Source organism: Ambystoma mexicanum, chromosome 3p (genome assembly GCF_040938575.1).
Source record: "Ambystoma mexicanum isolate Mex_15411 chromosome 3p, UKY_AmexF1_1, whole genome shotgun sequence".
NCBI lineage: Eukaryota > Metazoa > Chordata > Amphibia > Caudata > Ambystomatidae > Ambystoma > Ambystoma mexicanum.
Window position 1 is genome coordinate 516,696,669 of NC_090925.1, and position 26,669 is coordinate 516,723,337.

Genomic DNA, 26,669 nt, shown 5'->3' on the forward strand with positions numbered 1-26,669 from the left:
ATCTCCAGGTGGATAGTGAAATGCATACAGCTATGCTACTCTCTATCAATCAAAACTCTGCCTTTCACACCAAGAGCCCACTCTACCAGGGGTACAAGAGCTACTTTGGCCTTTATTGCAAATGTCCCGCTGGATGCCATTTGCAAGTGAGGGAGGTGCCCGAAACTCCCGGTGCTTAATCCCCTTGGTTACAGGATAGCGTCCAACGGAGATTGGCCAGCTAGCTGTCCTTGGAGGACAGCCACCGTGCTGTGTGATTGACAGCTAGGCTGGAATGAATGAATGAATGAATGAATGAATGAATGAATGAATGAATGAATGAATGAATGAATACGAAACACCTGCTGCAACTCCTGGACCGTCGATTTGCCCAGTGAAGCCCTGCTGCTGCGCTGAAGCTCCGGATTCGCCTCGACTAGAGAAGCCCTGCAAGGACAACTTCTCCATTTTTAAGTTGGTGGGACCAATCAACTCCAAAGCGAACTCGTCTGGACATCCTCTCGAAGCTGGCTGTACTTCCACTACGCCTGGTGTTGGAACTGAAGTGCCAGGGAGAGGAACACCAGATTGGCTGCATCACTTTAAAGTCAGAGCCGAGCTCCAGGATGATCCTCCGGATTCCCAGGAAGCAGGACTGACCAAACCAGAGCCACCTCAACAAGAGTGCTGGACCCCAGTTGTGAGGAAAGTCTGAAGTGGTAGCTGAGAACCATGGTGGTGCTATTCGCTGAGACGCAAGGAGCTGAAACCGCGAAGTGCAGCTGAATTGAAGTTTGTCGTTTGCTTCTGCTGAACGTCCGATTGCAGTGCAGGAGTTCCCAGAAGTCCTCCCTCTTGTCCCCACGACTGAGGCACAGGAACAACAGGATCTGCAGAGCTGCACAGGAACAGAAGCCAGCTGGAACCATTTCTTCTAACCAAAGGTACTGTAAACTAAGGGGACGTGCCTCTTGTTGTGTAGCCTTACTTGTTCTCAGTTTAGACTTGTCTTGGTTGCTTCTGTAGAGTTGCTTACAGCTTTACTCCTCACAAGCCTAAACCGCGTGTGGCCCTACATTGATTCTACTTTTTCTACAAAGACTTCTAAAACATTGTGCAAGACTGTTACTTACCTGCAAGAATTGCTGGCGCTCGCATAGACTTTTGCCCAATTGACATTGGCTGGCCTGGCTCCCTGAATGACTCTTTCCCTCTGTGTTTTACCTTCCATCCAGGAAAGGGTTACCTTACTTTGCATTGGAGGTTTCAAAAGTACTTACCTGCTTCAGAATATTTGTGTGATCTCTTATTTTATTCGGATAACCTTTTCTTTGACACCAGTCTGTGTTGCTCTAAATGTACGAGTGATAATGTACCAGTGATCTATTAATGCCCACAGTGTCCTAGCTATTTAAGTCAACTGAGGGTGTAGGAAGTGTGTGTGCCATCCCAAATGGCTACTTGCTGATTTAGAGAAACTAAGAGTGTGTTTTGGAGTGTATTTGTGTGTTTCTACTATATTGCCCCTTCTGAAGAAGGCTTATTCAAACTGACTGTTAAATAAATGAATCATTGTTTAATCAAGAAACCTTGAGTTTAAGTGTTTATTTGGATACTTGTCATTGTGAATCCCTGTGTAACCACCCTACTGCTCACATTGACCCCTCTTGAGATAAGCCTGGCTGCTCAGCCACACTACCAACATGTGTAGTACAGATTTATACCAAAGGTTGGGTTCCTATTGCCAGGAGGCCAAGGTTGTGTAGTGCACCCTAAGGGTACTACACCAAATCTTGCCTAACAGAGAACATAAAACAGAAGGCAGAGTGGTGATTTTAACCAAACTGAGAGTTTGGGTTTTTTCCAAACACATGTCTGACTCACGGACTGTGAAGCAGTTTTAGTGAAAAGAACACCCACCCCAAATAATTGTGTAAATGTACTTTTACCTTACCACACCCCTAATGATACTCCATCTTTCTATGAAGAGATGTCAAATAGTCTGGCAGATATGGATAAGCCTTTTAGCTACCATTGTACTGGGAGATTTTAATAGATGATTGGGAAACCCCCTGGACCAGGAAGCAAGCATAGAAAAATTGTTTAAGGACTTTGGTTTTCAGTCGTTAGTAAAAGAACCAACACATTGTAAGTAAAAGAACCAACACATTGTAAGGCAAACACCCTGGATTGGGTGATGACGAGGAATATCTCGGTCACACTGTCCGAAGTCACACCATGCCTATGGTCGGAAATTTATTTGGGTTAATTTGGAATGTATACTACCATTGTTAATCTTCACAGAAACAAAATTTCTGATGTTTGTTAATCTGCTTAGAATCACATGCTGTGCATAGGTCCGACATCCAGTGGTCACTGCGGAGTATTGCATTTTGTTTTTCGTAGTCGAAAAGGGACGTCGACAAGGCGTGTCTGAAATACTATCCCTATAGTGACGTGCGTTGTACCCACAATCCCTCACGCGTCGAGGTCCCTCAGATTGTTTTTTTCCGCCCAGCTACTGGTCGCCTTTACGCGGAGCTCCTCGAGAGACATTGCAGATTCCATCTCCTCGACCTTTGGTGGTTTTTTCCTGTTTAAATATATAACATATCGATCCCTCCCTCGACGCAGTTGTGAAGCTGTCTCTGCCGAGCAAGATCTTCGACGGAGGGGACGAGCGGAGGAGATCCTTCGGCGTTGCCGAACACGTGGCCTGGCCTCGCAGGCCAAATACAGTAGGGAGAGTGGGGTCGTGGGACATCTCTGGTTCTTTTCTGAGAATGCCTTTCCTTTTCCCCTTCCTTTCCCTTGGGGTCGTTATCACGATTTGCCCACTTTGCAACGGCAAGTTTACTTGGAAGGACAAGCATTCACGCTGTAACCGCTGCTTGCCCCTCGATCACAAAGAGGAGGGTTGCACGGCTTGTCGGCTTCTGAAGCCAAAGACTCTAAAAGACAGTAGGGTCAAGAGGTGGGCGGCCTACGCTATGTCGAAGGCCGATTCTTCACCCGCCGCTGCTACCACCGACAGTGACGAGGAACGTGATGACACGACCTCCGCTACGGAAGTTGTACACCCCTCTAAAGAGCGCTCGCGCTCTGCGTCGTCTGTCCCCGGCCCCGACGGGCTCGGCTCACGCCCTGCTTATGGGGATGAACACCCCGGCGACACTGACGCACACGATACCACACATAAGCACACAACCCATAGCTCTTCTTCGAAGACGAAGAAAGCATCAGCGCCCAAGGAGACGCAAGTTCCACCGGCGGCCTCCTCGGACCGTTCAGGTTCGAAGCCCCTCTCACAACCGCAGCCGCGACTGGGCTTTCGGCAAATAAGGGCGCCACCCCCAAACCATCGGCCGGCGCGCACCAGCAGAGAGCGCACACCGCCGTAGAACGATCGACACCCGTAACGTCGAAACCACAAGCCTCCGCTGACAAACGAGTCGCAGAGAGCTTGTCGAGGATCGTTGTAGCCGACGCCCAGAAGCGTACGCCGAAAGACACGTCGAGCGCTACTCAGAGGTCGAAAGACACGCCGAAAAAGCCCGAAGAAAGACAGGGACTACCCCCTTCAGTCGGGGGGACCCCCAGCACACCGGAAGGCTTTTCGGAAGGCGACGGGACACTTTCCTCAACGTTATGGGAGAGGTCGAGCCGTTTTCAGCTAGATGACACTAATTTCCCCCGCTAGACCGCTCAGGGGTACCCCATGAAACCATGGGAAGGCTCCATCTCTGCATGGAGAGAATGGAGAGGTTTATGAAGACCCAGAACCCTCCCACTCCCAAGAGAACAAGAGAAGGGCCTCGGGAGGACCCCAGAGCCAAATATCCGAGACTAGTCAATCCCCAGCAGGACACAGCCTCAGACTTCCATAATGTGTATGACCTCACTGGTGAGGAACAATACTTAGAGGAGGAGGATGAATTTGTGGACGATGAAGAGGGACAGAACCAGGAGGAAGGTCTGGAAGACAGCCCAGACATGGTAGGAGAAGGAAATCCAGAAGAAGGACCTTCTCATCCCTGGCAATCCCCATCAGTATATTCGGACACTGATGTCCCGAGCCTAAATCCTCCTGACAATTCACCTGTTAGAAACACGTCTCCCATTGACGATCAGCCCACATTCAATGCCCTGTTGCGCAGAGCAGCAGCACATTTTGAACTGGACACTGGGGAGATCTCTCCTGAAATAGACTTTGTGGAAAGAGTAATTAAGGAGAAACCCCCAGTCAGCCAGACCATTCCCCTCCTCGCTTCAGTGAAGAGAAGAATCATCCCTTCGCTATCCACACCCGCACTAATCAGAGGAGTTAATCCAAGAATTGAAAAACTTTTCACTCCTTCACCCTCAGACCCGCTGTACATCAGGGGACATTCCATTCCGGATTCCCTTGTAGTAACTAATACAAGGAAGAGGGCAGGGGTGCCGCTGTCCACCAGCGAGGGCACCACCTGACAAGGAGGGCAAGAGGTTATATGCCCTTGCAAAGAGAGTCACATCCTCGGCTGCCTTTTCGGCAAGAATTGCGAACAACAATTCTTTGCTAGCTAGCTACGCGGACGCGCAGTGGGCTAAACTGCGCAAAGACGCCGAAGAAGCGCCGGAACCACTACGTACACGCCTACTATCAACTATTGGCGAAGGAACCCAGATCAACCAGAGTATTGTAAAAAACTCTCTGGATGCTGCTGAGACAGCGGGACGTTCCCTGGTTCAGGGAATACTCCCAAAACGCCATGTATGGCTGCGCAACTCAGGGTTCAAACCGGAGACACAGGCGTCTTTAATAAATAAACCTGTTGAAGACTCAAACCTCTTCGGGAAAGCGGTGGATGAGGCTCTGGAGATGGCTAAAAAAGAGTTCGATACTATCAAAACTCTTGACCAGATCTCTAAGCCCACTACCAGACGCGGCTACGGCAACAAACACTTTTTTCGTGGCCAACGCCAACAGCAGAATAAGCAGCAACAGTACCCTGCCACCAGTTACCAGACCAATAGTGGGCAGTACAGCCAAAGAGGCCAGCGCCGGGGCAAAGGGAGAGGTCGGGGGTCCACCCCCAGAGGCCCCCAATAACACCAAGTGACGCGAAGATTCGCGTCCCCTCCCATGCAACACCGGTCGGGGCCGGATAACATCCTTTCTTCCAGCATAGGAGGGAATAACGTCAGACCGCTGGGTACTTTCCACCGTAGCCCACGGATACTGCATCGAATTCAACAGTTCCCCAACATACAGACCCCAGAGGGGACGACGCATGACATCGGAACACCTTGCCATCCTTCTCCAAGAAGTACAACAACTGCTGGAAAAAGGAGCCATAGAGGTCGTGCCTCTATCTCCGGTAACGGAAGGTATTTATTCAGGTACTTCCTTGTACCCAAGAAAGATCTAACCATGCGCCCTGTATTAGATCTGCACCCAGCGAACAAGTTTATCAAACCCCAGAAGTTTCGTATGGTGACCTTACAGGAAGTGATCCCACTGCTATCACAGGGAGATTACATGACAACATTGGACATGAAAGATGCATACTTTCATATTTTAATGTTGCCAGCGCACAGAAGATACCTCAGGTTCATGATAGAGGGCAAACACTACCAGTTCAGAGTGCTACCCTTCGGCATAGCATCAGCACCAAGGGTATTCACGAAGGTACAGGCAGTGGCAGCGGCCCACCTGCGCAGGTTGTCCATCCCAGTTTACCCTTACCTCGACGACTGGCTCATAACAGGGGATTCTTACGAAACATGCTTCTCCAATACCCAAAAGACTGTAGACCTTTTGTTCCAGTTGGGCTTCTCCATCAACGAAAAGAAGTACAGCCTAGACCCCAGCCAAGTCAAATAATTCCTAGGAGCTCTAATTCAAACAAAGGACGGCCTCGTCTTCCCCTCCAACGAGAGGGTCCAAAACATGCTGTTTCAGATCCCTCAATATGTGACCGGTCGAGAGGTGACGGTAAATAAATACACGACGCCATCATGCCTAGCAAAGCAATGCGCTTGCTAGGCATGATGGCGTCGTGTATTTATTTGGTACCTCACGCGCGCCGGAGCATGCGCCCTATGCAAGAGTGGCTCAGCAGCCAGTGGTGTCAGGCCAGCGGACTATGGGACGATCTAGTGGTGGTCTCGCAGGCCTTGGTTCTCTCGCTACGGTGGTGGACAAAGGAAAGAGGGAAACCTTTTGCCACACCCGCGGCGGAAGCCACTCTGACCACAGACGCATCCCTCACAGGATGGGGGGCTCACCTATCCCATCAGACTGCTCACTGAGTTTGGACTCCGAACGTAGCATCCAAACACATAAATCTACTGGAGCTACTAGCTGTGTTCAAGGCGCTAAAAGCCTTCCAGGAACACCTACAAGGCAAGACTGTGTTGGTCCTTACAGACAGCACCACAGCCATGTACTACATCAACAAGCAGGGGGGCACCCACTCTCCAGGACTGTCCAAACTGGCCCAAAATATATGGAAGTGGGCTCTCAAACAAAACATGTTCCTACTGTCACAGCATGTACCAGGGGAACTCAATCTGCTGGCAGACAAACTCAGCAGAGATTTCCCCCTGCCCGAAGAGTACGAATGGCGACTGCACGAAGACATCGTCTTCGACGTCTTCACACAATGGGGATTCCCAGAAATAGACCTGTTCGCAACCCTGGAGAACTCACAATGCCTAAGTTACGCCTCCAGGTACCCCCAGAACCAATCCAAGGGGAACGGTCTGTCGATGCAATGGTCAGGGAAATTTGTTTACGCTTTTCCCCCCGACTCCCCTTCTCAACAAGGTGGTGCACAAGATGCACCAGGAACAAGTGACCATGATACTGGTGGCCCCAATGTGGGCCCGACAGCCATGGTTCGCTCACTTGATGGAGATGTCTCTATCTCCCCCAGTGAAACTCCCTTCCTGTACAACATGCTGTCACAAGACAAGGGCAGGACTCTGCATCCATGCCCCCAGAACATGAACTTAGCAGCTTGGCTCCTGAGATCATAGAATTCGGACATCTACAGCTCCCGCAGAGATGCATGGACATCCTCAGAGAAGCCAGAAAACCTAACACTCGCCACTGCTATTCTAGCAAGTGGAAGAGATTTGTCGTCTGGTGCAGAGGAAAAAGCATCAACCCGATTGACTGCTCTCCCACACATATTGTTCTATACCTGACCCACTTATTGGATTCAGGTCTAGTGTTCAATTCCATTAAAGTCCACCTAGCGGCACTTTCTGCATACACCACTTCACAACTCAAGGTGTCGTGGTGGAAGATCCCTGTTATAAAGGCCTTCATGGAGGGAGTAAAGAGAATACACCCCCCAATAGCTGACCCAGCTCCCGGATGGGATCTTAACGTGGTACTTACCAGACTCATGGGCTCACCTTTCGAACCCATGCACAAAGCATATCTTAAAGACCTCACTCTTAAGACTGCTTTTTTAATAGCTATCACCTCCATCAGGAGAGTAAGTGAACTACAGGCTCTTTCTGTTCTAGACCCCTTCGTTACAGTTCACAGAGATAAGGTGGTTCTACGCACGCACCCAAGGTTTGCTCCGAAATTCATCTCAAAATTCCACGTAAACCAGTCTATAGAACTGCCAACGTTCTTTCAAAATCCTTCCAACTTGGGAGAAAAAACTCTGCACACACTAGATGTGCGCAGAGCGCTCATGTTCTACATGGAAAGAACCAGACCACTGAGGAAGACTAATCCGTTCTTCGTCTCGGTGGCAGCAGGAAGAGAAGTGGATGCAGTTTCAAAGTCCACTATTTCTAGATGGATTGTTCAATGCATCACTCTCTGCTATACTCTTGCTAAGAGAGAACTGCCCTTTAAGCCAAGAGCACACTCTACTCGAGGCACGGGGGCGTCCATAGCATTCATTGCAAATGTTCCCCTTGAGTCCATCTGCAAAGCGGCTACCTGGAGTTCTGTGCACACCTTTACAAAACACTACTGTCTAGATGCACACTCGAGATCTGACTCCCGGGTGGGACAGGCAGTATTAAGACATCTTTTCTCTACTGTTCCTTCTCATAACCCATCGCCAACTCCGGGTACTGCTCGCTAGTCTATGCACAGCATGTAATTCTAAGCAGATTAACAAACATCAGAAGACAATGCATTACTTACCGTAAAAGCATTTCTGATGGTTGTATCTGCTTAGATTCACATGCGCTCACCCTTCCTCCCCGCTCGGATGGAAGGAACATAGACTTCCTTTTATATATCTCTTTTCTGTACTCACTCACGTCTAGAAGGCTCCCTCAGGGCAGAAAAATACAAACAGAGGGACCTCGACCCGTGAGGGATTGTGGGTACAACGCACGTCACTATAGGGATAGTATTTTAGACACGCCTTGTCGACGTCCCTTTTCGACTACGAAAAAAAAATGCAATACTCCGCAGTGACCACTGGATGTCGGACCTATGCAAAGCATGTGAATCTAAGCAGATACAACCATCAGAAATGCTTTTACGGTAAGTAATGCATTGTCATACCAAAGAAGGTCATGACTAGAAATTTTAAGAAAATCGGGGATAATGATTTGGAATATTGCATGAAGACACTCATGACATCTACATCCAACGATGAGACACCTAAATCCCTAGCATATAAATATAATATAGCCTTGACTGAGCTATTAGATCGTACAGCTCCATTAAAATTGAAAACGGTTAGGGAATATACAAATAACCAAAAATGGTTTTCATCAACTCTCATAGCACGCAAACAGGAAAAACAAAGAGTAGAGAGAATATGGACAAAAAATCCTACCATAGAAAATAAAACTTCTTGGAAAACTCTGGATAAGCTGTATATAAAAGACATTTGTGAGGCTAAGTGAAATTACTATGATACCCAGACAGTGAATTCTAACAACAGTACAAAAAACCTTTTTGAAATGTTTAAAGGACTGGAAAAGCCCAAAGTCCATTTAAATCCATGTGTTTCTACTAAAGAAGACTGTACCGCAGTTAAAAAAGCTTTTGCTACTAAAATACTGTTAGCACAAGCAAACGTTTCAGTTAGCTGTTCTAAAATTGAAGTGACAAAAAAGGAATTAGAAAGGGAAAGAACCGGAAACATTGTTTGATCTGACTTTATCTTTCAAAAAGTAGATACATCTGGTATGATCCGTACTTTGAAGACCATGAGGCTTATAACGTGTCCAGGAGATAACTTTCCAGTTAAGATTATATTTGAAAAGGCAGAGATTCTTGAGCCTTTTTTAGTACGTTTCACCATTGCCACCTTTGAATACAGTAAAGTTCCCAATTGCTGCAAAAAGTTGGTGGTTACTCCAATGTTGAAGAAGCTAGGGCAAGATCATAATTTGAGACCCATCACCAACGTGCCGTGTTTGCTTAAAATTACTTATAAAACGGCAGCTATGCAGTTTCAGGTATATCTAGAGACTAAGAAAGTACTTCATGAAAAACAATCAGGGTTCAGAGCCCACCATGGCACTGAAAGTGCCCTGATAGATCTCCTGACAGGGATGCTGGTGATAGTGGGGAACAGTAAATTGGGGCTGCTGGTGCATTTAGACTTATCAGCAGCTTTCGACTTGGTGAACCACAGTCTTTTAATAAGGCTTAGAGAGGTAGGGATTTGTTCAGAAACACTAATCAAATGGATGGACTCATTTCTTAGCAATAGGATGTCTAAAATCCTTTGGGGAAAGGAAGGTTCCATGCCAGAACATAGATTGGGGAGTTCCACAGGGGGCCCGTTTGTCCCCGGCACTGTTTAATGTGTTCTTTTGACCGTTGTGTGAGCTACTAGACGAGCTGGATATCCACTTTACCAACTACCCAGATGATACCCAGCTCATCATGGAATTACGTGGGGGCTATATAAAGGACTCCGAGGAGGTTTCTCATGTTTAAGAATCTATTAAGATATGGGTGACGGAAAATGACTATGCATAAATGGATCCAAGACCGAGTTCCTTATATTTGGGTCCGCTCAATCAAGAGCTAAGTTGAATGCTGAATATGCAGGTTTCCGTATTGAACACCACATGATCCATACCTCTACAGAAGTCAAAACACTGGGTATTATAATTGAATCTTTGTTGGGTTCAGAAGCCCACACCAGCAGTATTGTAAAGAAAGCACAATGCCATCTTAGGCTACTTAGGTTAATTAAGTATTTTCTTTCTCAAGCCAACTGCATCACGTTAACGAGGACAGTACTTATGCCAAGACTAGACTATTGCAAAATGATGCAATCTGTATTGTTAAAAGTATCCCAAGAGGGGCTCCTGTTAATGAACACAGAAGAGACCTCCATTGGCTGGCCGTTGATGTGACGATCAATTTTAAAATTAGCATCATCACTCACAAATGCTTAAATGGCCCAGCCCTGATATACCTCCGGGACAGTATCCAACTGAAACCATCTGAAAGAACTACTAGGTCAAGTGACACCCTGCTCCTGTGCTGTCCCTGTATTAAGAGCTAGGGTAGTGGCCGCTCTTTCCCAGCACTGGGAGCTGCTACATGAAATAAGCCGCCTGTGGAATTGAGGAACATTCCAGACCTACATATCTTTAGGAAACGCCTGAAGACAATACTGTTTAAATAAAGCAAATATTTTCTATCCCCTGATTTGTTTGCCTAGCAAATCTTTATGCGCACTCATGCCTGCGGGCTCTGGTGCATTATAAAAAGATAAAACATTTTTTTTTTAAATCTGCCCCGCTCTAGATAGGCCTGCCTCGTACCGCGGCGCCCATATACAACTAAGGGGCGAGGGCCTTGTCGAGAGCCATTGCGTGGTGCTGTTTTCTCCCCATAGTGACCAGAATACTTCAAGTATAGGATGCGTCAACACCCAACTATGGTCTACCATGATTCTCAGTTGCACCGCCTTGAAGTATTCCTCAAAATCTGGGAATCCCACCACTCGCTCCATTTTTCAGTAGGACCAGTGTTTTGTTAGCCACCTTGGGTTTCGGTCTTGTCCACAAAAAGCCAAAGCGAGCCTTCAGAATATTTGCTAAAAAGGGGGTGGGGACCACCGTTGGGAGCATCTGAAATAAAAACAACAACTTGGGGAGGATCGTCATCTTGACACAATTTAGACGGGCCATCCGTTATAGAATGAGCTTTCCCCAGCGCCTCGGGTACAACTGTATCCCTTCTCAGAGTGGGAGATAATTCCTCTCGAACAACTCTTCGTTGTCCCCTGAGATTTCAATCTCTAGGTGCCGGAACCCCTCCCACTGTACCTTGAATCCCATATCTCATTAAATCCTTATCCTCCCGACTCCAATTCCCAGCTAGGAATGCCATAGCTTTATCCAAATTAACCTTGAACCCTGACAGAGCCTCATACTTCTCCAGTCGCCCAAGCAAAGCAGGAACCAAAGTGCACAGATTAGTGCGGTAGAGGAAGGCGTCATCCGCGAAGAGGTTCACTTTATAGGACTGCCCACCCATGTCCACACCTGTGATTTCTTCCTTGCCTCGCAGCCCAATCACCCACAGCTCCATCACCAATGCACTTAGCTGGGGTGATTGAGGGCAGCCCCGCTTGGTACCTCTACCTAACTGCAGCTGCCCGGACAGTCCCCCATTGACCATTGCCCTAGCTCCCTGGAAGGAGTGCAGGGCTGAGATCCATCCAGCCAGCGTGCCCCATACCCATTTTCACCAACATCCCCCTCATAAAGGTCCAGTTGACACGATCAAATGCCTTTTTCTGTGTCCAGGGAAAGGAGCAGGGCACTTTGCTTTACTACCGGCGCATTCAAGTTATGGAGGGATTCGCAAGTTGTCTGAACCTTGCCTAGCACAAATAAACCCTGTTTGGTCAGGGTGAATCAAGCTGGGGAAGCAAACCTCCAGCCTTGTGACCAGTATTCTTGCAAATATTTTAGTGTCCACAATTAGCAATGAGATAGGTCTATAGGACACGCAGTGCCTACAGCCTTTACCAGGTTTGGGAATAACTGCTATCAATGTGTCCAGAAAGGTAAGCGGGATATCATCTGCTTGATTGAATTAAAAACCCTTGCCCACCAGAATCTCTTGAAACTGTTAGTTGAAATCAGAAGTGTACCATCCTCCCCCAGTGCCTTGGTTTATAGCATAGAGTACTTCTTCCCCTGTGATGTCTGACCTCCAGCAGGGCCCTCTCTTCTGCAGTCAGTCGTGGGATAGGAAGCCCCTCCAAATAGTTCCCATCTCACTCTCCCTTCCCATCGGGGTTGAGCATAAAGCTTCTCACAATACTCCGCAAAACAATCAGGAATATTCCCTGGAGCACTAATCGGGTGTCCACTGGCATCTCGTATTGGATCTACTCTCCAATAGTTGCTCGCGAACCCTATTTGCCAGAAGACTACCTAGACGCTCCCTCATCTCATAGAATCGCTGCCAAGCGTAGTGCATTTTCTTCAGAACTTTCCCTATCAGGAGGGAGTGCAGTTCCTGTCCGTTATCCCTCATTACCCCTAGCACTGTGGCACGATCAGCACCTGGTTTCGTTGGCTTTGCCCACATACCCCTCATCTCCTCCCTGAGTCGCCCCTCCACTAGGATCCTTTCACTTATTTTCCAGGCTCCTTCCGCTATGAGTAGACATGGTATAGTTGCCTTGGCTGCATCCCACAAGTTTATCAAGTGCATCTCTCCCGTGGCATTGGTCTCAAAATAGTGAACAATTTCTTATCTCAGAAAATCACGAAATACTGGGTCCCTCAGGAGACTCCGAAAAACACTCAGGGAAACCGTTTTACTTTGTAGTTTAACCTGAAGTGTTAATTTTAGGTATGTTTTTAACACACAAGAACACTTCGTGGGTCCACTTTTTTAGCGTGGAGACTAGTGATTAATCATATACCAATTAATGTGTGGCCTCAGAATATCTTTTTTTCTGGAGTGGTCCTCATAGTATACGTGGACTGCTATCCTTAGGAGTAGGGTCCACGGATCTTCTGCCCATCACGAGTAGCAGTCCACGTATACTATGAGGACCACTCCAGAAAAAGATATTTTGAGGCCACACATTAATTGGTATATGATTAATCACTAGTCTCCCTCAGGAGACTGTCATTACAGCGCCATCTGAGCATCACGGTCCTCCCGTCCTCTGCCCACCATTCCGCTGTGACCATCTTGTGGTCTGACCAGCTCACTGCTTCCACCCTATGCGTCCCCGTCTCCTGTGGAATGAGCAGTAAATCGATCCTGGTGTAGGCCTGATGTGGGGAGAAGAAAGTGTAAACCCCACCCCGGCCTGAGGGAGCTTAGACCGCCATACATCAACACAAAAATGGTCCTGCAGCAGCTGGGCAAATGCCTCATGTTCTCTTCCCTTTGTTTTAACTCCATCTCCCCGGGCTGACCAATCCACTGCAGGGTCTGCAATCTGGATAAAAAAAAATCCCTTCCCACCATCATCGATCATTCACCCTGCTCTTCCAATACCAGAAAGACCCACTGGAGAAAAGCCAGCTGGTTCGCATTAGGAGCATAAGTGACGCTAAAGTGAGCATTCTCCCCTTCAAGAGGCCCTTAATTGCCTCAAATTGACCCCCAAATCCCCACCTGACCTGCACCTCCCACAGTTGCATAGAGCGCAAAAGTACAATTCCCACCCCCTCCTTACTTGTTTTATGATAAACCCAGTACATGTGCCCTATTCCCATCCCCTTCAAAGCTTGTTCCCTTCCCTGTCTGTAATGGGTTTCCTGTAGGAATACCACTAAGTGGGTTTTACAGATCATATTCTCCATAAAAGGGACCTCTTGATCCGGGAGGTCAGTCCTTTCACATTCAGTGTAGCTACCTTCAAATTAGTCATTCTCAAACCACCAATGCCATCTCTAGACCCCACCCATGGTCATGCTAGCTCCCCCTGTAGCTGTGATACTGTTATGTATGTAATCCCCATCATTCCCCTCTCCCCCTCACAACTCAAACAACGCATTCAACATCCTCGGGTGGTTGCACCTGGCAGAGGACCCATGCCCGGCCTCCCTGAGATGCCTTAGAATGCCTGGGACACTAGGACAGGGCAGACTGCTCCCCCATGTCCTACTCACTTATAAACTGTTACAACAGTTCCACCCCTCACCCTTAGAGTAAATAACATTGTGTTGCAGTAGTGCACCCTCAACCAGTAGCCTTCGATTGCAACTCTTGGAGTTTGCCGGATTTGCTCGCAGCAGAGTCTTTCTTACGGCCCTTTGGTTGTGCAAACTCACTGTTGAACGTTCCTGTAACTTGTGCTGGCCTTGGTCATTCCATCTTTCTGCAGTTCTGCCAGAAGCTGGGTCCCCCTACCCCTCTGCTCATGCTCCGATTTTTCTCCATTGTATTCAAAAGATAGGGCAAAGGGAAACCGCCACTGGTATCATACTTATTCCTCCTGAAGCCATTTCATCAGGGGCCTGTATTTCCTTCTTTGTTCCAGTCATTAGGTTCTGGAATATCTGCACTGAGGCGCCTTCCCATTCTATTTCTCCCACTGCATGTGCTTTCAGCAAAATGTCTTGCTTGTCTCTCTAGTACTGACATTTAGCCACCACCGACTGGGGTCCGTTAGCTGCACCTGCTCCTCTGTGGAACCTGTCGAAACTAATCTCCCGATCAAATGTCTCACCCATACGTTTCTTCAGCACTCGACCCAGCAGGAGCTCCACTTCCTTAGACAAGACTGCTTATTTACTCGAGAGACCCCATATCCTTGCATTATTCCTCCTTTCTCTGTTCTCTACATTGGCCAATTTGCTCTTCGCCTCTTTCCCTCGCTTTGAGCTTTTTGACCTGCACCTCCAAACCCACCTCTGACATATCCACTGCTCTTTGGTTGTGCTCCAGGGTTTCCACCTGCTCTTCCACCAAGAAGTTTGCACTTCCGCCCTGAATTCCTTGAGCTTCAATAGGATTGTTTGAATGTCCTTTTACAGCGTTCCCAAGCCGCCGGCCACCATGGACCCCCTGCAGCATTATCCTGCATGTGTAAAACTCCAATAGAAGGAGGGGGAGGCAAACTCTGCAACCTGATCAGTTTCGAAAGTGGAACCCCTGTAGCTAGCACGCAGCCCAGTAGCCTCCAGCAAAGTACCACCACTGCCATCAATAGCGGGCTCCGGGACGAGAGGGGTTTCCCCTGTACTGCTGCCCACCATCTATATCATGTATGTGGAACCCACCCCCGCCCCTCTCAACCCCGCCCCCCCCCCCCCACCCCAGTGGCTTCCTGCTGCTCTGCCATGTTGCTGCCAACCTCCCATGTGCACCAGACAGAAGCAGCGCTGTCTCGGTCACTTCCAGGTTCCAGGTCCCCCCAGCTCAGATATTGTGAAACCTGCAGGAGTGACACCCTATCATAGGGCACAAGCACACCTCCAATTGCGAGCCCAGCCTGTGATCCAGGCCAGTTCCCCACCTTCAGGCCTCATGAAATACAGTATTGTGTGACCTCCCAAAACACTCCCAGAATCCTCACCACTCCACAAACGGCGCTTGAGCCTCTTCACCTCCACATGGATCAAGGCAGAACACTATCTGCAGGTCCACAGGATCTCACACGGCTGTTGCCAATCTATTTCATGTCCTGCCACCCCCTCCACAGCCTTCCAGGCCTCGCCGACACCCAGCAGGTGCATCCTCTTCATCAGAGACAGGCACTCTCCCTTCTCTCACTGTGCCTGTGTTGAGTACAGATTTGGGGTAGTACCCTTAGGGTGCACTACAGCAAGCTCAGCCTCCTGGCAATAGGACCCAACCTTTGGTATAAATCTGAACTACACAGGTTGGTATGTGGCCTAGAATCCAGGCTTATCTCAGGAGGGGTTAATGTGAGCAGTAGTGGAGTTACACAGAGATTCACAGTGACAAGTATTCAAACAAACACGGATACTCAAGGTTTCTTGATAAAACAATTATTAATTTATTTACCAGTCATTTACACAAGCCTTCAGACGGGAGCAATATAAAAGCAACACTTAAACACACTTCAGAAATACCCACTCTTAGGTTTCTCAGAATTAGTTAAGACCCATTGGGGATGGCACACACACTTCCTACACCCTCGGATGACTTAAATATCTAGGACACTGTGGACATTAATGTATTACTGTTACATTCAGAGTAGGCTTTGAGAGTGTCAAAAGAAAGAGTATTAGAACAAGCAAGAATCACAAATATTCTTAAAGCTGCCAAATACTTTTGGACCCCCCAATGTATAACAGAGAGAAGACTAATTCAAGGAACCAGGCCAAGCCAATGTCAATGGGCAAAAGTCTATGTAGTTAAAGCACTTCTTGCAGGTGAGTAAAAGGCTTTGCACAATGTTTTTATAAGTCTTTAGTGAAAAAGATGAATCAAATGTAGGGCCACAAGCCGGGAGACTTGTGAAATAGAAACAAATCTACACACAGAGGTAAGTTCTCTCAGACTTTACAATACCTTTTAGGTTGAAGAAAAATGCAGCAGATTACTTCTGTTCCTGTGCAGCTCTGCAGAACCTGGTGTTCCTGGGCCTCAGTCGTGGGGACAAGAGGGAGGACTTCTAGGGACTCCTGCACTACAACGGGACTTTCACCGATGGCAATCGGCAAACTTCAAACAAGTGGCACTTTCGGTGTTTCAGCTCCTTGCGTTTACCGCAATCAGCAACACTGTGGTTCTTGGCTGTCGAGGTGGGCTTCCTTGCATCTGGGCTCCCACACTCTGAGGGGGCTCAGGCTCGGTCAGCCCTGCTTCGTGGGAGTCCAAAGGATCTTTCTCGAGCTTTTGGCCAATTTAAAAGCAACGCACACAAACTGGTGTTCCTCTCCCTGGTGTTTTGGTTTCCAACAGCACTCTGGAAATTCAACCAGCTCAGAGAAGGATGTCCAGGTGGCTTACTTTGGAGTTGATTGGTCGTCCTTGCAGGGGCTTCTCTGTCGAAACAGATTTGGAGTTTCAGCACAGGAGCAGGGCTTCACTGGGCAAACCAACAGTCCAGGAGTTGCAGCAGGCGTCTTCTTCAAGTTCTTCTTCGGGTTCCTTTGTCCAGTGGTCGACTCTGCCTTCCAAGCCAAAAAGCCTCGCCTTTTATGCAGATTTCTCCCATTCATTCCAGCCTGGTTATCAATCACCCAGCAGGGTGGCTGTCCTTGCCGGACAGCCAACCGGCCAATCAACTAGGAGTGCATTCTTGTCTCCTAGGAGACTAGGCACAGGGAAGTGAAGGCACTTCCCTCACTTCCTGCCCCCACCAGGCACCCTAGAGCCAGAGACAAAACTAACAAAGGGACCAAACCTGGTTTGGCGTGCAGAGTAAATCTCAAGAAGGACCTTTCCACAAAGAAATGGCGAAAAAAGAAGACCGGGGCCATTTTGACAAAAAGGGCACACAAGGGTGCTTTACTGCAGCTGCGAACGTAGCCCGCGGCAAAGACACACCACGGTAGTAAAAAGTAAACCACTGCCACCAGCCATTCATCGAGGAAAGAGTAACATAAAAATGCTACATGAGAAGCTAGACAAAGGGGATACTATGTAACCCCTCCAGCACCCTATGGTAAGATGGTGTGTGCTGGGTCTAGAAATTTTAAAAGTGTAAGTAAAGTCTATTTCACTTTACTGCTCTTAGAAACAGTAGTTATCCAAGAGAAAGGTAGTTAAAACTTTGGGGAAATCTGAAAGCCTACCCTGTGTCACTGCACTGAAGGTGCTGTGTGACACAATGTAAAAAGATGCCTATGGAGTTTGTCGGACTCCAAAAACCAAAAGAAACAGAGTTAGATCACATTAAAATAAATGAGTTTGAAAAAAGAGTCTCTCTCTCCAGGTAAAAATGAAAAAGTCCTAGAGTACAGCAAAAGAGCTGGGGGTCTCTAAAGTAGAGAGGAATTAGCACATTTCTGAGAATTCTCCCTAACAGCCTGCCACAATCCAGCTGTCCCCGTTATACCGGGTTGGATCAGCGCATTGCCCCGCTGTCTGCCACTGAGGCTCCGGCTGCCTCCACATGTGCTGTCTCCGGCCTCCTCCAGAACTCCAACGCCTGCCCAGCACACACCGTCGCAGCCATTTTGGGGGTCGTATTATCACTTCCACTACCCCAGGCTGCCTCGCCTCTGCTGCGCTCTCCCATCACTGCTGCTCCTGCCTGCCTGGGACTCCCGGCCTGATGCCTGCAGCTGCACTCGCTTCTTCCCCGGCCTCAAAGTTTGACAGCGTTCTGAACAGGGTGCTGCTCTCCCCACCGGCACTCACAGGGGCACTCTCACTGGAAGGGGTGAAAAAATGCCATAAAGCTCAACAGGGCGCAGAGCTCAGTTCTTACACGGACATCTTGCTCCGCACCCCATAGTGGTCTCAGCGAGTTATACGTTTATATATGAATAAGGTATTACTCACCTTGAATAGCTGCTGCCATTCTTAAAGTGTAACATTGAGTTGTGCTTACCTTGAATTGCTTTAGTGCACTTCTAAAATACTTAAGTGTTCATATCTAACCCTGAATAACTGATTGCCCCTCTGAAAAGTATAGGAGTTATTTTACTATCCCTGAACTGGATTCTTAAAAGTTATAGTGGTATTGTAATTGTATCCATTCCAAACAGAAGAAAGTTCTATATGTTGCAAGGTAGATAGTTGTAACAGTGTTGGTCTATCTAAGTGATATATGATATAAGTCATTTATAATGCGCCTGTACACAAGTGTTTCTAGGCATGACAAGACATGGGGGGTGGGGTAGAAGGACGACAAACCAATCTTACTAGGCCTTTTGTCATTCAGATTGCGCAAGTGCAGGCAGGAGGGAGGGTGCAAAGTCCCTTGGGGGAGGGGGGAGGCGATGGGGTTGGGAGGGAGAAGTGCCATGGGGTCGGGGGAGGGCGAATTGGTGGTAACTTAATAAGTTCTGCCGGAGGGTGGCTCATAAGTGCAGAGAGACAAGGGACTGTAGGGTTGCAGATAGATACTTAAGTGCTGGGGGAGCCCGGAGGCAGTGCAAGGGCAACTGGACATGCAGGGTTTCAGTGGGTGGCCAGGTGACCAGTGTGCACAGCGGTCGGGGACATCAGCAAGGGAGAGCAAAAAGGAAGGTCTTGAGTTGCTGCTGGAATTGGTTCTGCTCAAGTTTGAGAGAGGCAGGGAGGCTGTTCCAGAGGGAGACCCCACCAGAGGAAAGAGATCTACCCCCTACTCTCTGCTTGGAGAAGCGTTTGACCCTCAGAGTTGGAGGTGGATGAGCTGAGGGCTCGAGAAGGAAGATGTTTAGGAAGAGAAAGTTGTAGATAGTGCGGTCCGAGTTTCCAGAATGCCTTGTGGACAATGCAGATGGTCTTGAGCTTGATCCTTGCAGCCACAGGGAGCCAGTGGAGAGGTTTCAGAGCTGGAGAGGTACGATCCTTGGGCTTGAGGCCAAGGACAAGTCTTGCAGTCCTGTAATGGATAAGTTGTAAAGGTCGAAGAGTAGAGGCATGCAAATTTAGAAAGAGGCTGTTGCAATATTCCAGCCTAGAGAGGACCAGGGCTCTGGAGACGGTGAGCTGCTGGGGGAAGGTGAGAAAAGGCAGAATACCTCAGAGGAGGTGCAGCTAATATTGTGACTTCTTGGAGATGTCAGAGATGTGAGGAGAGAGGGAGGAGTTAAAGATGACTCCAAGATTCTTAGCCTCAGAGGAAGGAGCAGGAAGAGGGCTCAGGGGGAGCGGCCAGAGAGGGAGAGGAAAGGAGGGAGCAGGTGTCCCGATGAGGATCTACCTTACTGGCATTAAGCTATCGATAGATCTCAGAATTAACCTACTTGTGAGCCACTCTAAGATCCTTTCCAACAAAGAACAGCTTGTTGATATCCATTGACCTAAAGGTAGTGAAACTGGGTGCCCAAATTAAAAAAATCAAATCCAAGTTCGGTACATTTTCCATCCTTCCCCTTCTGAGATTCTATATAGGTAAGGTGGTTCCAGTAGTCCTGTATGGTCTGGATTACAACTCTATAGCCATGGACTTAGAATGGGACACAATAGAAGCTAGGTTGTGGAAACGAACTTTGGGCCTGCCGGATTGTGTACCCATAGCATGCCTAAAATATGAACTTGGTCTTCATCATTTAGATCATGGATGGAATGGAAGTGGATGTCACTTTATAGATTAATTCTAGATCCACCAAAGAATTTGCTTTTTTGAGGAAGTGGCTCTTGAGTTACAATCAGGGAAGAATGGGTTTTTGTGCAGATTTAGCTAAAAATGCTCGGAAATATTGTCTAGATGCGAATGTGGGATTGAATTGCTCCTTCAGAATTCACTAAAGGTGAAAGAAAAGATGACATTGGGTGACTGGGTAAGCACGATCCATAATATGAGGAAATCTAAAAGATCTGCTTCCTTGACAGTGGTGGATAAACGACTTTTGTACCTGCCTATTTAAAAAAGTCTCCTAACCCACGGTTCAGATCTTCTTGTTTGAGATTTCATTTAAATCTACTTCCGACTCTAGAAATACTAGCTACTAGAGATAAGGAAGGGGAGATTTTGCCAAATTGTTATAGGTGTCATAGTAATGAAGTTCAGACTACTAGACACCTACTGTCTAAATGCTTTGGGACATGGAGTATGAGGGTCAGGAGATGTTGCAGATTTGCTCATGATGAATCCTGGTTGAATACTGATGCATTTTGGGCGAGACTATCCTCTGGTAACGAGATGGTTCTCTCGGTAGAGGTGGGCAGAGCCCTAAAGGAATTAGTTGATAAGAGATTGAGACACTTGGGAAGAGTTGATAAGGGAGGATATCTAGAGCCTCCCACCCCTTTTATCTGGGTAAAATGTACTTGATGTGAGATTTGGTTGCTTTTTTTTTTGATTTTCTCTTTCTGGTCTTTTTTGTTCTTTTAAATATTTTTATTTTTACTCTGTTCTTAGTGATCTTGTTTTATTGGAATTTTTGTAATCGGAGTATGTACATTGACTGTTTAATTTTATCTTTCTAATTTTGTATGTACACTATAGTCTAAATGTGCTAAAAGTCAATTTTGGCTACTGCACAATAAAAAAATAAAATAAAAAAAATTAAGGCAGAGATCATTGGCGGTACACCATTCTTGAATTGCGGAGACAGTCTGGAAGCCCTTAGTTGGACTTCAGAAAAACTGTCCTAAAACATCCCCTTTGCAGTTCTTTCTGATCGGATGGATGACGTGTGGAACTACCTACATCTCTGCTGAGAACGATTATAGGGGAAACATCAGAATTTAAATGTCTTGTGATAGACTGTTTTCTGCAGAAAGTTTGAGATCACAAAAGTTGTTGATAGATTACCATGTTTTCGGTTTGAAAATGGGAAGACTAACCAGCCGCGTAATGTATTTAGTACTTGCATTTCAAAGTCAAAATATTGATCTTCCCTCTAGGTGATAAACTTTACAATGCCCAACACAGTTAAACACTATGTACACCGTGTGGGACGCACAGCAAGAGCAGGGAGGGCTGGCCGCTCTGTGTCTCTGGTGGGAGAAGAGGAGAGAAAAATGCTGAAGGAAATTGTTAAGAAGGCTCAAGCTCCAGTGAAGGCCAGAATCCTCCCGCAAGGTAAGAATGTGGAAAACAAGCATACTATGTGTTGCCAGTCTTATCTAATGAAGTCCTATTTTGACACCTGATTGTGGCCAAGCACAGCTAGTTAAACAATATCTAATCTTATTATGTATTGATTGATAGTGTACTTGTGTGATTAAAAACAGAATGTGTCTCTGGATATCTCGAAAATAAATCAAACTGCCATTTTTTTCAGTGTTCTAAGTTGTCTTTACGTAAAGAACAGTATCAAAAGGTGTCAGTACATTTAGAAATCCATCTTAACAGCATGGTATATAGTTACTAGTTTAAATGCATCGTTCCTCACTTTACTATTTACACTTTTCCTTAAGCTTTTAACTGCCATGGGTCCACCCCCCCAGTGCCAAGGCCTTTTTTGGTCATTTCAGTATTTCGCCATTCAATGCCTTCTAACTATTTCTCCTTCATTAACCCCTTAGGTGCCAAGGATGCGCTATCTCGTCCTTGGCAACAGGGAGGTAATCCCAAGGATGAGATACCTCGTCCTTGGCACTTAAGGGGTTAATTGGTTTTAAACCACATTCACCTTTTTCAACTGTAAAGCGTCGGTACCCAAGATTGTTTATATATACTTACTGTAATCATATTTCTGATGCTTGTATCTGCTTAGAATCACATGCTTTGCATAGGCCGCCATCTAGTTGTATGTTCAAAGTATTGCATGACTTGTTTTCAAAAGTCGAAAAGCAATGTCAAATGGGCGTGTCTGTATTACTATCCCTAGTGTGACGTCTGTAGTACCCATGGTCCTTCACGTGTCAATGTCCCACAGATTGGTTTGTTTCTGACACGAGGGAGCATGAACTGTATGCATGAGTACATTAAAAGGAAGTGCAAGTTATTCGATGTCTATGTACTTCAACTTATTAGGTCAGTCACTGGACATTTTACAACTGTGAAGAGGTCAGTAGCGTCCAACTATCCTCTGTCCATTGTGACTTGTTATGTAATTGATGGTAATCACTAAAGTAGATATTTATTTCCATCACCGCACAGGGTCTACACTAAGGAAGTTATGCTCAATATGATCTCTGAATAGGAACATTCAAGCCCTAACCCTGAAGATGGATCTATGATCCGTAACGCGTTGGTTACTGCTAAAAACCCAAAAGGGGCTTTTATGAAGACAAATGTTACCCCATGAGATTGACAATGTGAAAGCTTCCTGACATAATTTCATTGTCTGACCATTAGGTATTGCTTGTGTTGCAACTTCTCTGCTGTACAAGATACTGACAAAAAGTATCAGTTTATGAACATGAATTATGTTCTAAATTAACCATTGTTTTGCTTGGTCTTTACAAATTAAAATGCAATGGTCATTTTTATAAATCGATTTCTGATTTATGTATGTGTTCTACAGTGTTGTAGGATATGGCTCTTTAAATGCTACAGATTGGAAAACACACTAGTTGAAACTAACAAAAGTTAAAATGATGTTTATTTACATGTTCGCCTTTGTGGCCAAAATATATATGAATTTCTGATGTTTGTTAATCTGCTTAGAATCACATGCTGTGCATAGGTCCGACATCCAGTGGTCACTGCGGAGTATTGCATTTTGTTTTTCGTAGTCGAAAAGGGGACGTCGACAAGGCGTGTCTGTAACACTATCCCTATAGTGGCGTGCGTTGTACCCACAATCCCTCACGCGTCGAGGTCCCTCAGATTGTTTTTTTCCGCCCAGCTTATGGTCGCCTTACGCGGAGCTCCTAGAGAGACATTGCTAAACACTTACTACGGACCTCGGTCCTTTATATATACTTATTGTTAAAGATCCCTCCCCTCGACGTTAGCTGTGAAGCTGTTTCTCCGCCGAGCAAGTTTTCGACGGAGGGGAAGAGACGGAGGAGATCCTTCGGCGCTGCCGAACACGTGGCCAGGCCTCGCTGGCCAACACACAGTAGGGAGAGTAGGGGTTCCAACTTTTATCTTCTCGTCGAGAATGTGTTTCTTTCTCCCCTATCGTTCCCTTGGGGTTGTTATCACCAGTTTTTATTGCCTCAGCTATGGAGAGGACACCTTTTAAGTTTTGCCCACGCTGTAGGGGCAAATACACTTGGAAAGACAAACACAAGCTCTGTAATCGTTGCTTGCCCCTCGATCATAAAGAGGACAGCTGCGCGGCCTGTAAGCTCTTGAAACCAAGAACTCTTAAAGAACGGAAAGTTAAGAGGTGGGCGGACTACGCTATGTCGAAGTCAGTTTCCTCACCCGCCGCCGCTGTTACAGAAAGTGACGAGGAGGGTGATAACTCGACCTCCGTTACGGAAGTCATTAACCCCCAGAAGGAGCGCTCGCGCTCCTCGACGTCCGTCCCCGGCCCCGACGGGCTCGGCTCACGCCCTGCTTATGGGGATGAACACCCCGGCGACAAGGACGCATACAGACCCCATAGGCCTAAGCACACAACCCACGGCTCTTCTTCGTCGAGGACGAAGGATCCATCAGCGCCGAAGGGGACGCAGGGCACTCCGGCGTCTACCTCAGACCGTAAGGGTCTCAAGCCCCACCCGCAAACGCAGCCGCGACCAGCGATTGGGCTTTCATCTAACACGGGCGCTACCTCAAAAACATCCGACGTAACGCTCCATAGAGCGGCCGTCGAGAAACAACGCGTAACGCAGGCAACGTCGACTCCAGAACCCTCTACTGACGAACTCGTTGTCGAGAGCCTGGCGAGAATTGTTTCCGAGGACAAACGTAAGCGGACGACGAAACAGACGTCGAATACCGCACCAAAATATATAGAAACGCCGAAAAAGCACAAAAGTAGCCAGGAACTGCCCCCTTCATCTAAGGGCACTTCTGAACTACCGGAGGGCTTTTCTGAGGGCGACGGAAACCTTTCGTCGACGTTGTGGGAGCGTTCTAAGCGTTTTGAAGGTGAAAACACTGATTTCCCCCCTCTAGACTATTCAGTGGTTCCCCATGAGACCCTTGAAAGACTCCATTCTTGTATGGAAAAGATGGAAAGGTTTTTGGGTAAACAAAACCCACCCACACCCAAAAGACCAAGAGAATGGACCCAGGATGACCCTAGGGTCAAGATTCCTAGGCTGTTTCCCCCTTCTACAGACGCATATGACCTCACTGAAGAGGAGCAATACCTCCAGGAAGATGAGTGTTTGGGTGGAGAGGAAGAACATGAGGAAGAGAGGTTTGAAGAAGACCCTTACACTAGTGCAGGAGCTTTTGAAGAGGATACAGCTACTTCACAGCCCTGGCACTCCCCATCAGTGAAGCCTTGGCAATCCCCATCAGTGCCCTCAGACCCTGATGTCTTTCAACCTTCTCCTCCCAAGGACTCACCGATTGGAAACACCTCCCCCATAGATGACCAACCTTCACTTAATGCACTGTTGCGCAAGGCAGCAGCGCATTTTGAGATAGACACAGGGGAGACTCTTCCGGACATAGACTTTGTAGAAAGAGTTATTAAAGAAAAAGCCCCGGTCAGTCAGTCTATTCCACTCCTGGCTTCTATAAGGAGAAGAATAACTCCTTCCCTTTCCAATCCGGCCTTAGTCAGAGGGGTCAACCCTCGGATAGAAAAGCTCTTCAGCCCTTCGTTCTCTGACCCTTTGTACATCAGGGGACATTCTATTCCGGACTCCCTTGTAGTGACTAATACAAGAAAAAGAGCGGGGGTACCACTATCTACTAGTGAGGCACCACCTGACAAAGAGGGCAAGAAGCTCTATGCACTTGGGAAGAGAATCACGACCTCCGCCGCCTTCTCAACCAGGATTGCAAATAACAATTCCCTACTAGCTAGCTACGCAGATGCACAGTGGAGCAAGCTGCGCAGCGAAGCAGAGGACGCACCAGAACCCCTGCGTTCACGCCTGCTAGCTATAATATCAGAGGGAACTCTTGTAAACCAGGGCATCGTAAAGAACTCCTTAGATGCCGCAGAAACAGCTGGCCGTTCCCTGGTTCAGGGAATACTTCTCAAACGCCATGTCTGGTTGCGCAATTCGGGTTTTAAGCCGGAAACACAGGCTTTCCTGATAAATAAACCCATAGAACAAACACATCTGTTTGGAAAAGCAGTTGATGAGGCCCTAGAACATGCGAAGAAGGAGTTTGATACCATCAAGACTCTTGACCAAATTTCTAGGCCACCTAACAGACGCAGCTATGGCAATAGACGCTCCTTTCGTGGCCAACGCCAGCAACAAAGCCAACAGCAATTTTACTCTGCTACCAACTGGTCCTCTAACCAAAGCACCCAGTTCAGTCAAAGAGGCCAACGTCGTGGCAAAGGAAGAGGGCGCGGCTCCAGTCCCAAAGGCCCCACGCCCAATACCAACAAATGACCCGAAGATTCGGGTCCCCTCCCATGCATCACCGGTCGGGGGCCGGCTAACATCGTTCCTTTCAGCATGGGAGGGAATAACGTCAGACCGCTGGGTATTATCCACCATAGCCCACGGATGCTGCATCGAATTCAACGGTTCCCCGAAATACAGACCCCCACGGAACCGACGCATGACACCGGAACACCTCACTATTCTTCTTCAAGAAAAAGAAGCTATAGAGGCAGGCCCCTATCTCAGGTAACAGAAGGTATTTATTCAGTGTACTTCCTTGTACCCAAAAAGGATTTAACCATGCGCCCTGTATTAGATCTGCGTCCAGCGAACAAGTTTGTCAAACCCCAAAGGTTTCGTATGGTGACCTTGCAGGAAGTAATCCCACTGTTATCACAGGGGGATTACATGACAACACTAGACATGAAAGATGCATACTTTCATATTTTAATGTTGCCAGCGCACAGAAAATACCTCAGGTTCAAGATAGAGAACAAACACTACCAGTTCAGAGTACTACCCTTCGGGATAGCATCTGCACCAAGGGTATTTACGAAAGTACTGGCAGTGGCAGCGGCCCACCTGCGCAGTTTATCCATCCCGGTATACCCTTACCTGGACGATTGGCTAATAACAGGGGATTCTTACGAAACATGCTTCTCCACGCCCAAAACACCGTAGACCTTTTGTCCCAACTGGGCTTCTCCATCAACGAAAAGAAGTCCAGCTTAGACCCCAGCCAAATCGAACAATTCCTAGGGGCTCTAAT

At 47.3% G+C, this 26,669-nt stretch overlaps 1 protein-coding gene across 1 annotated transcript in view; it reads left to right on the forward strand.

Annotated features, from left to right (window-relative positions):
- Window positions 1-26,669, forward strand: part of DDX27 (DEAD-box helicase 27) — a 1,027,557-nt gene that overhangs the window by 776,658 nt on the left and 224,230 nt on the right. The window contains exon 14 of the mRNA XM_069651193.1: window positions 21,380-21,557. Within this exon, the coding sequence (XP_069507294.1) occupies window positions 21,380-21,557 (178 nt within the window). The remainder of the gene's footprint in view (window positions 1-21,379; window positions 21,558-26,669) is intronic.